We start from the raw sequence: 16,798 nt of genomic DNA, 5'->3' as shown, positions 1-16,798 counted from the left end.
TGAAAAGTTCAATGATGTTTACAGTGGTATTTAATCTTCCTTTACTCCAGTTCTCAGAATTTCACTTTTAAATCTATTCGAAATTATCTTATTACACCTATTGCTAGCTTTCCGGGTAGATCAATATACTTTCTCCCCAGTCTATAACCTAGTGGTCTAGAAATGTACCTTTTTTCTGATTGTGATAAATTTCCTTGTTGGTTATTTTTCATTGTCTTGGGCCCTTGTCTAAAGCCATAACACAACCTCCAATGCAGCCTCTTATCATATCTGGCTTTGGAATTGTTCTATGGACAGACAAAAAGTAAAGTAACTTTTGAAGCCTCTGGGAATAGTAAACAGATTTTAAATTGCTCATCTTACAGTGTAGTGGTCATAGGCATGATTTTCTTCTATTGCATATAAAATAAGATACAAATTATGACACTTAGAATCATGGGTTATCAAGTGGAAAAAAATACTTACAATTCACATAAAACAGGAGTTTCATGGAATTGAGACAAATTATTTTTAGTATTTAAAAGTATATATTATGGAACTGGATATTTGCTTGAACAATGGCATCATCATATAACCAAGGTTATATGTGTGGGACTATGGTGTAGATACTGGTTACTTTGTATGTATAGGTATTCTGATCCACATGCAATAATTTCTGGTACCTTGTTTCCTTTCCTTGCAGATTTTTTTTTCATGGAGCAGTACACAGGAGTCTTTAACAATAACATGGAAATGGCTGTTGATATAATTTTCCACTAAGTTGTCAAAGAGCCTAGACAATAAAGGGGGTTATATCACAGAAAAATAGTTCAACTGAATTGATTCTTGGCTTCTAGCCCTCCCAAATATTCTTAGGTTATTAAAAACTAGTTCAATTTCTTTAGTGCTATTAAAAACACACTTTTTTCTCCATAGTAGACTTCTATATTTTTTTCATATAAACATTTAATAATTTTATTTATATGTGCGAAATTTTCACTGATTCTGTAATAAAAATATCTATCTTCTAATTTTTACCTTAATTTTTTAAAATGAACCTTCTTGTTATATAGTACTAAAAACTTAGTTTAGAAGTGAACTGTCCTTGAGTCTGAATACTTGATCGGTTTTTGAAAAATGCCCTCAGAAGTTTCTAGTTTGTCAGCCAAATTGCATGTCAGACAACAGAGAACACTTTGTCATGCTTAGATACCATTCAATCATAATCTGCGTTTGACTTCAAAGCTTTCACAATTCAATTTTATTTAGAATTAAGAAAACATGACTACCGAGAACAGGAAAGGGATACCATTTCTCTTCAACCAAACATCAGGGCAGAAAGAGTGGGGAGCACACGCCGTCTCCTCTCTCATTTCTGCTTTTATTCTGTGCCCTCCACACTTACATGCCCAGCTGCCCTCTGGGATGGATGCAGCCCCTGGAAGCTACAGGGCTGGAGTTAACTACCTATTTGGAAATGTCTGTGTCCATGTGGGTTACTGAGTTGTGCAGATGGGCTTAGCAACACAAGGTTATGGAGTCTGCAGCTCCTTTTATATCTTGCAGATAAAGATGGTCTCTTATGACTATCTCAGGGATACCTGGTCAACCTGAACTCTTTCCTTAAGAGCAAAACAGAGCAAACTTTTCATTATTATTAGATACTGGAAAAAAAATAAGAACATACAGTCTATACCAGGAAACCATCCTGAGAAATCTTGAGTCTCATTTTGTGAGATTCTAATCAAGTCTAAAACAATCATAGAAACAACAAAAAGAAACACAGATTCCCTTTGAGGACAGTCATTTGATTAAACTTAAACATTAATTAGAAACATTTTGGACATAAACTATGCAAATGCTCTCTCTAGAAAGTTTTTTCAGTATTGGGTGACTCTTATTTACTCTTCATTTTGTTTTACCCAACATCTACCCAGAAGATGAAATCAGAGATACAGACTATGAATATTAACTTTTATTCAAACTAATGTTCCAGTTGACATATCCTGAGCCCAACTGGGGAAAAATATAAGAAATAAATTGTATGTTAAGTAAGATGGTATCCCCCCATTTGTTACATTGAGTTTAATAATTATGCTATTTATTATAATTTAGGGGATAGTTTTTAGTATCTAATTTCATTTGAGCTATTTTAAGATGTCCTTCTCAACTTTGTCTGACAAATAACAGAAGTTCCATGTAAAAGAGTTTAACACATATCGAAGTCAAATAATTTTAAACATTACATTATTAAAAATACATTATTTTACATGGGATATCAGGTAAATATTACTAGTCAGAATGCAAAATATGATGTATGTTATAGGATGTTAACTAGTAAAACAATACTCTTTAACAAGAACAAAAATAATGACCTTAGTTCATTTATTACTTTGAAGATTGGTATGATCGGAATGTGTGTTGCACCAGACTGATAGGTTGAAGCCTAATTCCCATTGTGATGGTATTTGGAGGTGAGGCCCTTAAGAAGGTGACTGGCTCATAAGAGCAGAGAGCTCCCTTGTCCCTTCCACCACGCAATGGCATCCGTGAATCAGGAAGTGTGCCCTTTGTTTTTTATAAGCCACCTGTTTATGGTATTTTGTTATAGGAGCCTGAAGGAACTAAGACAAAGACATGATTTAATTTTTTGTCCTTGTCATCTAAGAGACTATCCCCTTATCCTAAACCCTTCTGTCTAATTGTAAGGTGTGAGGGAAGAGGCCGCATTCTCACAGTTGGCTTAGAAACCCTTCATTACCACAAAAGCACGACTAAGTCAGAGGTTTTCACAGGGAAGTGTTTGATGAACAGGGGATACTTGTTTTAACTTATAATTTGGAACTCAGAAATAACACCCAGAGAGAGAATGAGACTTCTGGGCATGTCTTAACCTTCATGTATGCAACTAAGTAAAACATATACCTCACTGCATGGACAAACACAAATATGTTTGCTGTTTAAGGGATCGTACATAAAATATATATACAAAAAAAGATTTACACAGAAAATTTAAAGTCTTATGTCGTATCCAAAGTTGACTTAATTTTACTCATGGAGAAAATCCCAAGTGATTTCTGTCCCTCTTTAAATCTCAAGCATATATACTCTCTGAGCTGACTAGAACTCTTTTTATAAAAAAGGTAAGATGCCTTTCAGAACTAATGCTATGTTCTTTCCTTGGATAACAGCGATTAGTGTAAAACTGAATTAGGTACAGATTTCTCTGTCTATAGTGTAGGTAGGGTCAAGTTTATATTTGTACTCCTAAATACAAAGGTTAAATTTCACTGCTACTTAAAATGATGTAGTTAGATTATCTTTGAGTGTATAAATATTAATTATGAATACATTAGGGACCCTGTTCTTTTGAATTTTAAGTATATGGATATTTTACTCAAGTGATAGAAATTTAACTTTTCATGAGAATATATTATCTACTGTATAAAATACTGTCAAAAACTTAAAACACCCTGCAAATTTAAGTATGAGAAACTACTTAAAATGAATATCTTTTCACCTCCTTAAGAAACAAACATCACACACAATGATTTAGAAAATACAGGAGTTTATATTTAGCTGCATTGTAAAAATGTAATTCACAAAAAAAGGTGATAAGAGAAAGAACAAATGAAATTTCTCACACTGAGTGCTCTGCCAGCCACTGGTATAATTATAAAAAAGGTGTGCATGCCTCCAATTCCTTTATCTAACCAGCACTTAGTGTTCACTAAAAATGAGAGAAAATTAGTTGGATATGACAATTTCTTTTTCTACCTTCTTAAACAATATGTTTAAATCATTTTACTCTCTCTTATTTTATAAAATAAGCCCTTATGGTCCTAAATATTCCTTTGAAATTCTAATTTAACAACATCCCTAAAGATTTGATATGTGGTGTATTTTCACTGTTGGTTGCTTTCATTTTTCCATTTGGGTTTTTTATTGACTAAGATAATTGAATTTCCATGTTTCAGAGATTTTTATGGTTATGCTTTTGTAAGTGTTATTTAAATGTTTTAATGCTCCAAAACATGATCAATTGTTGAAATGTTCCAAATATGCTTTGAAAAAGGAGGTGTTCTCCAGGTGTTGTGTGCAGTGCTCACAATGTGATACTGGTTACTGGTTGGACTGATCAGTCACATGCTTCTTGATTATGCTGCTGGAGCTCCCACCCCTTGGAGGTTAATGTTACTGTCTCCTGCCCTGTGCCCTATTTATTCATATCCTGGGTTAATTCTGACAATTTATCTTTAATGTATTTTGAGTTCGTGTTACTAAGATCATACAATGTTTAAACTGCTATATCTTTCTGGGTTATTGAAACTTTTAGCAAAACCTAGTTTTCATAATGCTTTTTAGAATTTTAAATAACGTAAAGCTGCCGTGTAGTGCCCAGTCACCCCACCACACCCAACCATGCACCCTCAACCACCATTGCGTGCAGGGACCATCTTTGTGCCCCGGCCATCCTAGCACACAGCCCCTAGCCACCACAGTGCTTGGGGAGATGTGGCATAGGACTAGTGGCCCAGTGCAAATTTTGCTACCACCACTACCCTGCTCCCAAGTTCCCTGGTGGGCATACCCCTCCAGAGCTGGCCTACTGGGGTCCCACTAACACTACAGAGAGCAACAGGCAGAAAGTCAGTGAATGTGCTGCAATGAAAGGCAACGTGACTCAAACACAACAGTAGAGCATAAGCAAAACACCTGGGATACTCTCCTGAAGTGCCAGGTTCTGATGAACAGGGACTGTAGGGCACTCTAGGAACTCTTCATAAAGTCACTGCTTTCAAGAGCAGAAGAAATAGCTGACTTTCTTAATACACAGAAGGAGATACAGAGAGGCAGACAAAATGAGGACACAGAAATTTATCCCAAATGAAAGAACAAGACAAGGCCACAGCTGGAGATCTAAGCAAAAACAGATATAAGGAACAGGTCTAATAGAGAATTTAAAGCAATGATAATGAAGAAACTCACTGGACTTGAGAAAAGAGTGGAAGAATGTGTGAGACTCTTAACAGAACAATAAGAAATAACAGAGCAGAGATAAAGGACTCAATAAATTAAATGATGAAATGAACAGCAGGATGGAAGAAGCAGAGGAATGAATTAATGAATTAATGACCTAGAAAACAGTAATGGAAAGTAAACAAGTTAAGCAAAGAGAGAAAAAAAAAAGAATTATGCAAAATGAGAATAGACTTAGGGAACTCAGTGACTGTAGCAAATGTAATAACATTCATATTATAGCAGTTCCAGAAGAAGAAGAGAGAGAAAAGGGGACAGAAAATTTATTTGAAGAAATAATAATTGAAAAATTCCTTAATGAAGGAAACAGATATCCAGACCCAGGAGGCACAGAGAACTCCCACAAGTATCAACAAAAGCAGACCCACACCAAGACATGTTGTAATTAAATTGGCAAAACATTATAATAAAGAAAAAAAGTTAAAAGATATAAGACAAAAGATGTCAGTAACTTACAAGGGAAAACCCATAAAGGTAGTAGGAGATTTTTCAACAGAAACTTGGCACGCAGAAGCAAGGGCAGGATGTACCTGGGGTGCTGAATGGGAAAAATCTGCACCCAAGAATACTCTATCCAGGAAGGCTATCATTCTGAATAAAAGGAGAGATAAAGAGTTTCCCAGATAAACAAAAACTAAAGGAATTCATGACAACTAAATCAGCCCAGTGAGAAATATTAAAGGGGACTCTTTGAGTTCAGGAAAGGATGGACCAAAAGTGACAAATCAAGGTAGGAAACACAAAATCAGCAAAAATGAATATTTCTGTAAGAAATCAGTCAAGGAACTCACAAAAGAAATACTCATAGAATGTGGGAGGAGAGGAGCAAAGAATGGGTTCAAACTTAAATGACCATCAACTTAATATAGATTGCTATATGTAGAAGATGCTATACACAAACCTAATGGTAACCATAGATCAAAAACCACTAACAAATATGCAAAGTATAAAGAAGGAAATCCAAATATATCACTAAAGAAAATCAGCAAAACATGAAGGAAATACAAGAATCAGAGGAAATGTTCAGAAACAACCACAAAACAAGTAATAAAATGGCAATACATAACATATCTATCAGTAATTACTTTGAATGTAAATGGAATAAATGCTCCAATCAAAGGACATAAGGAGACAGAGTGGATTAAACAAACAAACAAAAACAACAAACAACAAAAAAGTAAAAACAAAAAACCCAACAAGAGCCATGCATATGCTCCTTACAAAGAGACTCATTTCAGACCTAAAGACACCATCAGATTAAAAGTGAGGAAGTGGAGAAACCATCTATCGTGCAAATGAATTGCAAAAGAAAGCTGGAGTAGCAATATATATATTGGACAAAAAAGACTTTAAAACCAAAACTCTAACAACAGACAAAGAAGGACACTATATAATAGTAAAGGGGGAAATCCAGAGAGAGTGGTACATCTGGATTGTGAGCAGGCACCTTTGTTTCATGCATGACCAAAGAGCAATTTAAACATGGGTTATGTTGAAAAGGGCAAGAAGATTTTTGTTCAGAAGTGTGCCCAGTGTCATACTATGGAAAATGGAGGCAATCACAAGCTGGGCCAAATATCCATGGTTTATCTGGGCAAGAGACAGGTCAAGCCCCTGGATTTTCTTACACGGATACCAACAAGAAGAAAGGCATCTCCTGGGGAGAGGAGACACTGATGGAGTATTTGGAGAATCCCAAGAAGTATATCCCAAGAACAAAAATGATTTTTGCCGGCATTAAGAAGGCAGGGGAAAGAGCAGACTTGATAGCTTTTCTTAAAAAAGCTACTAAGGAGTAATAGTTGGCCATTGCTTTATTTATTACAAAACAAAAATGTCTCATGACTTTTTTATATGTGTACCATATTTAAATTGATCTTGTACACCCGAATTCAGATCACTAATGGCTGATAGAATATTTCTTTTGGACAGTCCTGATTTAAATAAGATTGGCTCGTGGTTAAATGAATATGGGATTGACAGTGTTCAGCTTTTCACAGAGCTGGTAAATGCCATCTCTAAGCTTACAGGAGATTGGTTTTATAGATTTATATAATTGGTTATATTAATATATTTAAATACTGAGGGTGAAGGTTCACTCTATCAGAACAGCAAGGCTCAGCTGTGTTTCAAGTTGTGTTTGTTAGCCTATTAAAGGCAAGGGCTAAAGATAAGCTGACAATGTCTCCTTTCTCCTTTTAGTCTTAACTCTGCCAATTGAATTAAAATTCCTTGCATTTAAAATGTTGCCTTTTGCTTAATGAAAGGCATGTTGGGGTGGTTTATGCATGATACTAAATACAGAATATTAACACTTCTCAAAAAATATAAAGGGGAAAATCCAACAAGAAGATATGACAATTGTAAATACTTGTGCACCCAACATTGATAAAATGGTTAATAACAAACATAAAGGAGCTAATTAGTAACAACACAATAGTAGTTGGGGACTGTCACACCCACTCAATGGACAGATCATCTATACAGCAAATCAACAAAGAAACAATGGCTTCAAATGATACACTAGAACAGATGGATTTAACAGATGGTTTTACTAAAATAATAATAGAACAGATCAGTGAAACCAGGAGTGAATTCTTTGAAAAAAATCAATAACATTGATAAACTTCTAACCAGACTCCTCAAGAATAAAAGAGAAAGGACAAAAATAAATAAAATCACAAATGAGAGAGGGGAAATAATAACCAACACCACGGAAATACAAACAATTATCAGAGAATATCATGAAAACTATATGCCAACAAAGTCATAAACCTAGAAGGATCCCTAGAAGAAATGGATACATTCCTAGAAACATATAAACTACCAAAACTAAACCAGAAAGAAATAGGAAATTTGAACGGACCAAAAATCAGCAAAGAAATTGAATCAGTAATCAAAAAATTCCTAAGAAATAAAAGTCCATGACCAGATGGCATTACAGGTGAATTCTATAAAACATTTAAAGAAGGGTTAACACCGATTCTTCTCAAACTATTCCCAAGAAACAGAAAAGGAAGGAAAAGTTCCAAATTCATTCTGTGAGGCAAAATCCTACCAAAATCAGATAAAGGATCCTCAGTGGGGAAAAACAGAGAGCTTTCGCCTAATCAGGAACAAGAAAAGGATGTTCACTCTCACTACTGTTATTCAGTATACTATTGGAAGTCCTAGCCACAGCAATCAGACAATAAAAAGAAATAAAAGGCATCCAAATCAATAAGGAAGAAGTAAAACTTTCCCTATTTGCAGATGACATGATACTATACATAGTAAACTTAGAAGACTCCACCAAAAAACTACTAGAATTGATACACAAATTCAGGAAAGTTGCAAGATACAAATCAATGTACAGAAATCTATTGCATTTCTATACACCAATAATGCAGCAGAAAGAGAAATTAAAAAAAACAATCCCATTTACAGTTTCACCAAAAATAATAAGATACCTAGGAATAAATCTAACCAAAGATTAGATGTGGAAGACTTGTACTCTGAAAGCTATAAAACATTGATGAAGGGAATTGAAGATGACACAAAGAAATGAAAATGTAGTCCCTGCTCATGGATTAGAAAAATAATTATTATTAAATTTTTTTTGCTACCTAAAGCAATCTATACATTTAATGTAATCCCTGTCAAAATACCAACAGCATTTTTCACAGAACTAGAGCAAACAATTCTAAAATCTGTATGGAACCACAAAATATACTAAATAGCCAAAACAATCTTGAAAAAGAAAAGCAAAGCTAGAAGCGTCACAATTCCAGACTTCAAGGTATGTTACAAAGCTGTAGTGATCAAAACAAAGCAGGAAGGAATATCCAATGGGAAAAAGACAGTCTCTTCAACAAATGGTACTGGGAAAATGGGACATCAACATGCGAAAGAAATAAACTGGACCACTTTCTTACACCACACACAAAAATAAACTCAAAATGGATTAAGGACCTAATTGTGAGACTTGAAACCATAAAAATCCTAGAAAAGAACACAGGCAGTAACCTCTTTGATATCAGCTATAGAAACTTTTTTCTAGATATGTCTCCTGAGGCAACAGAAACAAAAGCAAAAATAAACTATTGGGACTACATAAAAATAAACAGCTTCTGCATAGCGAAGGAAACAATCAACACCAAAAGGCAACCTACAGAATGGGAGAAGAATATTTGCAAATGACATAGCTGATAAAGGCTTAGTATCCAAAATATATGAAGGACTTATACAACTTAACACTCAAAAAACAATTAATCCATTTAAAAACTGGGAAGAAGACTTGGACAGCCATTTCTTCAAAGAAGACATCCAGATGGCCAACAGACACAAGAAACGATGTTCATCATCATCGCTTACCATCAGGGAAATGCAAATCAAAACCACAATGGTCTATCACCTCACACCTATCAGAATGGCTAAAATCAACAACACAAGAAACAACAAAGGTTGGTGAGGATGTGGAGAAAAAAAGAACCCTCACGCACTGTTGGTGGGAATGCCAACTGGTGCAGCCACTGTGAAAAACAGAATGGAGGTTCCTCAAAAAGTTAAAAATAGTATTACCATTACATTGAGTTATTCTATTACTGGGTATTTACCCAAAAAATACAAAACACTAATTCAAAAAATTATATGCACCCCTATATTTATAGCAGCATTATTTATAATAGCCAACATACGGAAGCAGCCCAAGTGTTCACTGATAAATAGATTAAAAAGATGTGGCATAGATATACAATAAAATATTATTCAGCCACAAAAAATGAAATCTTGCCATTTTCAAGGACATAGATGGATCTACTGAGTATAATGCTAAACTACCTAAGTCATAGAGAAAGACAAATACTGTAGGATTTAACTCATACGTGGAAATTAAGAAGCAAAACTAAGGAGCAAAGGGAAAAGAGAGAGAGAGATCGAGAGAGTGAGAGAGTGAGAGAAATTAAAAAAACAGACTCTTAACTACAGAGGACAAACTGATGGTTAACAGGGGGAGCTGGTGGGGGATGGGGGGAGATAGGTGATGGGGATTAAGGAGTGTGCTTGTGGTGATGAGCCCTGGGTGTTGTACGGAGGTGTTGAATCGCTATGGTGTGCACCTGAAAGTAATATAACACTGTATGTTAACTAACTGAGATTAAAATAAAAACTTAAAAAAAAGAAAAATGAAAAATTTTAATAATGCTGTTTCCCCCAAAACTGATTTTATATGCAATTAAAATCGTTTCAAAAGCTGCCCTTTGGTTAATGTTTGCCTGGTATGTCATTGTCCATTCTTTAACTTTCAGTGCTTTTGTTCTCATGTTTTAGGTATATATCTTGTGTCTCGCATAAAGCTGGACGTTCTTCTTTTAATCCAGTCTTAGAATCTTTGTCTTTTAAACTTTTGTTAGCACATTTACATTTTGTTTTGTCACTGTTGTATATGGTTTTATTCTATTATTGTGTGTGTGTGTGTGTGTGTGTGTGTATGTACACGTATACACTTCTTATTTGTCCTACTTGCCTCTACTCTACCCTCTTCTTTTTCTTTTTTAAAACTAATTTGACATCTGTATTTTACTTCAATCCCCTGGATGATTTTCCTAGGCAATTCAAACGTGTTTTCAGTCTAAAGGATTTGATGCCGAAAAGCTCTGGTCTGAGCAGATCACTGGGCCAGACACTGCTTCCCATGACGTTACATGGGGTGGCTTCCAAGGAGGCCCCCAGACCAAGGCTCCAATGATGGCCACGGAGATGCTGAAATTGGCCGGGACCAATGACCTTTGAGGGTGTGGTTGTGTGCCTGTCCTGGGAGAAGAGAGGCTCTTGGACAAGGGCCCTGGGGCATCTATGGTGTGTGCCCTGCATAATTTTGCTTGTTCCCACTGGGGCTTGACGTCTCCAACCCCACATGGTCCCACAACAGAGGTGTGGGGAGGAGGCCTGGGTGCTGGCCAGCAAGGACTTGACTTGGTCTAGCCATATGAGAGCCAGCCTTGAACCTTCAAATTCAAGGTGTTTAGAAAGGCCTTCCAAGGTAAGCAGCTCTTAATTACCACCTGACAATTCACAGGAACACAACCCCACACAATCAGGAGTGTGAGGTGTCCTCAGAAACCACGCAGCAAGGAAAAGTCTTCCATGTGCAACACCAGTGAGGAAGCCTTCATTCCAAATGCCCTCCTTGTTTGGCACCGAAAGTTTTAAGCACAGAAAGGTGTCTGACTGCAATGAGTCTAAGAGATCCAAAGCTCCCACCTCTTACCCGAAGTCCTCATTGTAGAAAGACCTCAGAGTGGGAAAGCCTTCTTCTGCAGCTTCTGTGACACCGGTGACCAGAAGGTGACATGCTGGTAGGGATTTATGAGTGCAGTCAATGTGGCATGCTTCCAGCAGAAGAGATACACTTGGTAGTTCACACCGGAGAAGGTCTCTGACCATGGGAATGTGGGAACCCCTCAGCATACCTGTGTCCTTGCTCTGGAGAAATGTGTTCACACCTGGGTGGAACCTTGGGCGAACAGCCTTTGCAAGAAAGCCTTCAGTCATAATTCAACTCTAGGCACCAGAGTCGCAGTGGGGAGGGACTATGAGAGCCATCTGCATGCAAGCCTGCAGGGGCTGTGTTACATTCCCTGTCCTCCCTGGGCAGAGCTCTTTGACGCCCAGAGCCCACAACAGAAGCCTCCTCTCCATCCTGGCTCTGCTGGGATGCACATCCGCCACCCACATTGTCAAAGAAGGTGGCCCCTGTGTCTCCCCTGCCTGTTACTAGGTTAGGCACGGAACTCACAGGGTGGCCAAGGGGACCTGAGAGGCACTGTTGGCAGTTTTTGAGCAATGCTCCCTCGCTTCATGCATTTTTTTTAAGTGGGGTTCATGCCCAGCCACAATGTGTGTATTATACACACATTGCATTTGTATGCATGTATGTATATCTCATTATATTTAAGAATTCTGCTCCGTAAATATATACACTCTAACTTCATCCCAGTAGTAAACTTACAAGAGTGTATTATGCCTCAATACCTGCGAGTGACACACAAGTCATTATTTTTCTTCAGGATTTGCATTAATAAAAATCTGTTCATGGTCCTCAGCCCTGTTTGATGGAGAGTGATTGCTTGGGCTGCTCACTGCTACCTCAGTACTTTGCAATCACCCTGCAAATCGGAGAGAGAAGACGCGCCTAATAGCTGTAGCTCCAACATCATACCTGTTGCCACTGACAGACTTTATTCCTTAGAGGAGATACCAACCGCCAGCTGTCTGTGACAGTTTGTGAACTAACATTGACATTTGTGTTGGTACCGTAATGGTATTTACAGCTCAGGAGATAATATAAAATCAGATTATGATAGATCCAGGAATTTTTGAGGCAAAAAGTAAAACAATACACAAATTACCAACTTGATTGGGATATAAAATTATTTAGAAAATCACTTCAGGACTCAGAGTCTCTTTCAAGAAATACCTCTTCTATGCGAAACATCAAGATATGCCCCAGGTTTGCAAAGAGAAAAGGGACTGCAGAGAACAGAAGATGGTAATTCAGTTGTATAGCTGTTCATCCATACTAGATTTTCTAGTAGCCCGCTGTGTCAGAAAAGGAAAGGTAGAGATGAAGAAAGAAAGCCATTTTGAATGATGTGGGAATATAAATACAAAATATCACAGGATCGGCGCAAAGATTAACCATATATCTTTGTTATTTTCTTTTTCTAGGCTCTGAAGTGGCTCTTCTTCATATTCCATGAATATCACTTTTTAAGAAGTTTAAATTGACATATTTCAACATAGTCACCTAAAGTGGTTAAGCCTCTGGGAAAATGACACTGGAAAGCAATGAAAAAGGTAGAATTTTGGGTGACTATTATAAAAGCTTTGAATCAGAGAACACTTTTGCTGGATACTATCATATGGAAGAAAAGTCAGCATTCTTGTCTCTATTCTCATTTCCTACTAAACCCTGAAGATGTCATAATGAAAAAAAAAAAAAAAAAAGAAATGGACTTGACTGGGTACTTACGGCTGTAGTCCCAGGACAGCTTGCAGTTTGACATTCACCAGTCATCCGGTTTGGGATTAAGACATCGTCCCAGCAAGATGGACCCTTTGAGAAAAACAAACATGTACTTGGTGCATGAACTGTAACACAAAGGTACTCCCTAGTATGTTTTCTAAAATCTATTTCTACTATAAAATGATAATGAATAGTAATATGCCGTCCAATGATTTTTGAAATGTAATCCACAGAACCTGGCAGTTCTCAAGATCCTTTTGGGGGAATCTGGTGGATCAAAACTATTTTCTTAAATACACTAAGATGATGTTTAGCATATTGATCCAAACATGTGGTACATTCACACGTAATCGTCTCCCCACTGTGGTTAATTCAATGGTTTGAAAACTTAACTACTTTTCTTAAGTTCACTGCAATGTCAAATGATGACTTTTACATGAAAACATCTACGCAATTACATTCAAAAGGATTCTTCGGGGGCAGTCGTGGACCACGTGGCGGCATACCGGGAAGGGCCACCTGTCACAGCCGGCAGGCTGAGTGGACACATTTCCCCCACTCTCTCCTGAGGCACCACGAAAACTACATTTAAAAACTAGCTTGGTGTAAACCCATAATACCAAGGAGAACAGAAGACAGAGTATTGATTGAGAAGAAATTTCCATGCGTTTCTGGAAATCTGCAACAGGCTGCAGCAGAGGAGGGGCCTCTGTGCCCTGTGGGACCACAGCAAGTCTGAAGGCTCAAGAAGAAGGCATGGGCCACAACAGAGTGATGCCTGGAGCAGCCAACAGTGGGAAAGTGAGAATTTTCATAAATGGAAGATCCTAAAATCTTCTAGAGAGAAAGGTCAGATCCCCTAACTAGAAACAAAAATCAAAATAGAAATTTTAAGTAGCACAAATACCTTTAAAGATCAGAGGAAAGAGTTTTCAACCTAAAATTCTCTACCTAACTGAATTGTCAAGTAAGTGGGAGAATGGTGAGGAGTGATTTGGGGACACGCAGATTTGCCGAATTTACACGTGTGCTAGAAGGTCTAAGAGTTCAGGGGAATGTCAGACAGCTTGAGGGAAGGCAGGGAGAGGCCCAGCCTTGGCCTCATCCAACGTACGGCTCTGGGCAAGAGCCTCGGGACAGATGGGTGGTGTCTCTGTAGACACGGCAGAGAAGGAGGAGGACAGAAGGGTGGTGTCACCAGCTGTGGTGATGACAGTGCTTCCGGCAGGCGTGTTATAGGGCCTGTGCCCGGCCAGGCGGAGAAAGGTTAAGGTCAAGGGATGGCCGCCATGGTGATTTTACTCCCAAAGACATTGGGACCCACCAGAGGTTTATGTGAGCAGTGAAACTGGTCACCACCAGTCAGCACCAGGACCACCTTGCCCCACGAGCCAGACCAAGAAGCCTCCTGGCCATGATGCCCCACAAACCAGTGCAAACTCAGAAAGCACGCGAGGATCTCAGCCATTCCTGCGTCTCCAGGAGCGCTCGCTTCCCCTCCCCCTGCACCAGCACACGTACGCACACACAGGTGCACCAAGCACACACACGCACGTGCACACACATCAGACGCTCTAACACATGGGTACCACACACCCGCACCCACTCACGTGTACACACACACACAACACCACAGACCACGCACAGGCACACCATACACACACAGACCCACGCACTTACACGTGCACCCACATAATTTAGAGAAAAACAGGGGAGGGCAGAGGGAATCTGGGACGTTGAGCATCTACCTTAAAGATACTAAGCCAAACTTCAACAGAGGCCATTTGAGCCAAACCTCAAAAGGAGCTACGATCTGGATTCATAGGTCATTACACCAAAAGCCACTGCTTCAACCGCAAGGTTGTAAGCAACTGCAGAAAAGCCGGAGGCTTGCCGTCCTTAGGGAGGCTGCTTCCACGGTGGCCCTGGGATGCCACTTGGGAATTTGTACTTGGGGAGTGTTCCCATTCGCTTAGTTACACAGAGGGTTTGCAGCATGAAAACTGTCTGTAGGAACAACCTGGTTTGTGCTGAACCCCTTATCCCCTGGGAGTCTGGAATTGTGCTAGGGAGGGGTATACAGTGACCAGCCTCCAGTAAAGCCTGGGTGCTGGGTAAACGAGCACGTCCTGTGCGGCTCTGCTGGGAAAGGGCTCTTGGAAACTTGCCTGTGGTTTCCTCCAGACTTCACACCACATGTCTTTTCCATCTGCTACTTTGCATCCTGTTGGCAGGATGAACCTTACTCGTGTGTAGGACGATACACCGAGTCCTGTAAGCCCTTCCAGCGATCCACCGAACCTAGACAGGCAAAGCCATCTTAGGGACCCACGACACAATGACATTGATTAATCAAGAACATACACCTCCATGGAAGGGTCAGGGTTCATGATGAAGATCACATCCGTTATGGGGAATAAGCAATTTCATTTCCCCTGCACCTCTAAGTGTAATGCATGCATTTAAAATCCATTGTAGTCATGGTGATGTAAACATTCCCTTGACTTTCAACCTTACAATCATACTACTGAGATTGGGCAGATGATTGAAATCATGGTTATGTAACCAAACATACATGCCATGCAGCTTGGGCAATGTAAAAGTAAAGGCATAAAGGTACGAATTGGATGGCAAAGGTGGAGCTGAGAGAGAAGGCGAAGGAGGGGATTAATATCCTCACCCTACAAGATGTTGCTTTTTTATCATGAGGCCATCTGTATGTTTGATTTCTAAACATAGCCATATATTCATTTGATCAAAATGACACACGTATCAGAGTAAAAGAAGGATAAAGAACTGACACCAAGAACTGGATCACATTTATCAGCCTTGCTTTTCCAACTTCACATGAGAAATTCAGCGCAGACCAGCATGGCTGGAATACAGTCTCCCACGTCGTATTTCAATCCTTGGCCGAGGACCCATCTTGGAGGTTATGTTTGTTTGTTAATCTGTTTCTCTGTAGGATACTCCATGGATACTGGGAATCAGGTTTTTCTCATTTTTTTCTAATGCTTATTTATTTATTTTGAGAGATAGAGTGCAAACGGGAGAGGGGCAGACAGAGAGGGAGAGAGAGAATTCTAATAGGACTCTGCACTGTCAGATGCAGGGCCCAATTCCACAAACTGTGAGATCATGACCTGATCTAAGATCAAGAGTCGGATGCTTAACCAACTGAGTCACTCAGGTGGTTTCTTTCAATTTTAGAGGACTAGGAAAACTTTAGAGAGTCAAATCTGTGGCCCGGCTCTGGAAACTTTACATAACTTATAATAAATATTAGGTTTACTAATTTTACCTTTGCTTTCATATTATTTTTCTCAATTGATTTTCCTTGACCTCTTTCCTCATCTTATTTGGTTTTTCTTGTTTTTAGCCTCAACATATTGTTGCAGACTTGTCAAATCCTTTTGAAGTGAGGCAGGGTATAATGAAATAATTGTGAAGGTCTCATGGCTTTCCCCTTTTAACTCTCCAACATTCCTGACCACTTCTAACAAAAACAGTGTCTTGTGTCTCTTCCATCCGGGACAGTAGCCACCCATCCTTAGAACATGGCAGTCTCTGGCGGGACAGCCACGGGAAGCACTGATCACACGCTGTGGCTGGTGGAGACCGACAATGAACTCAGGCATACTTGAGGCTTGGAAAAGTTGCAAAGGAAATCCATTTCATCGTGGATAACCATTAACTAAACATGGAGACATTGCTTCCTTGCTCTATCAATAGCCTTTCGAGGCTCCTTCCTGGTTCAGGAAGCGCTGACCTACT

At 38.8% G+C, this 16,798-nt stretch overlaps 1 protein-coding gene and 1 pseudogene across 2 annotated transcripts in view; one reads left to right on the top strand and one right to left on the bottom strand.

Annotated features, from left to right (window-relative positions):
- The window catches only part of PRKN (parkin RBR E3 ubiquitin protein ligase), a 1,330,206-nt gene that overhangs the window by 667,382 nt on the left and 646,026 nt on the right, over positions 1-16,798 (bottom strand). For both annotated transcript variants that reach the window (XM_015083244.3, XM_053223338.1), the window contains exon 5: positions 13,031-13,114. In XM_015083244.3, coding sequence (XP_014938730.3) covers positions 13,031-13,114 — 84 coding nt within the window. The remainder of the gene's footprint in view (positions 1-13,030; positions 13,115-16,798) is intronic.
- On the top strand, positions 5,853-6,984 carry LOC128315756 (cytochrome c-like; annotated as a pseudogene).

This window comes from Acinonyx jubatus, chromosome B2 (assembly GCF_027475565.1).
Source record: "Acinonyx jubatus isolate Ajub_Pintada_27869175 chromosome B2, VMU_Ajub_asm_v1.0, whole genome shotgun sequence".
Taxonomy (NCBI): Eukaryota; Metazoa; Chordata; class Mammalia; order Carnivora; family Felidae; genus Acinonyx; species Acinonyx jubatus.
The sequence above is the reverse complement of the archived record's forward strand: the minus strand, read 5'-3'. Positions and strand labels throughout refer to the sequence as shown.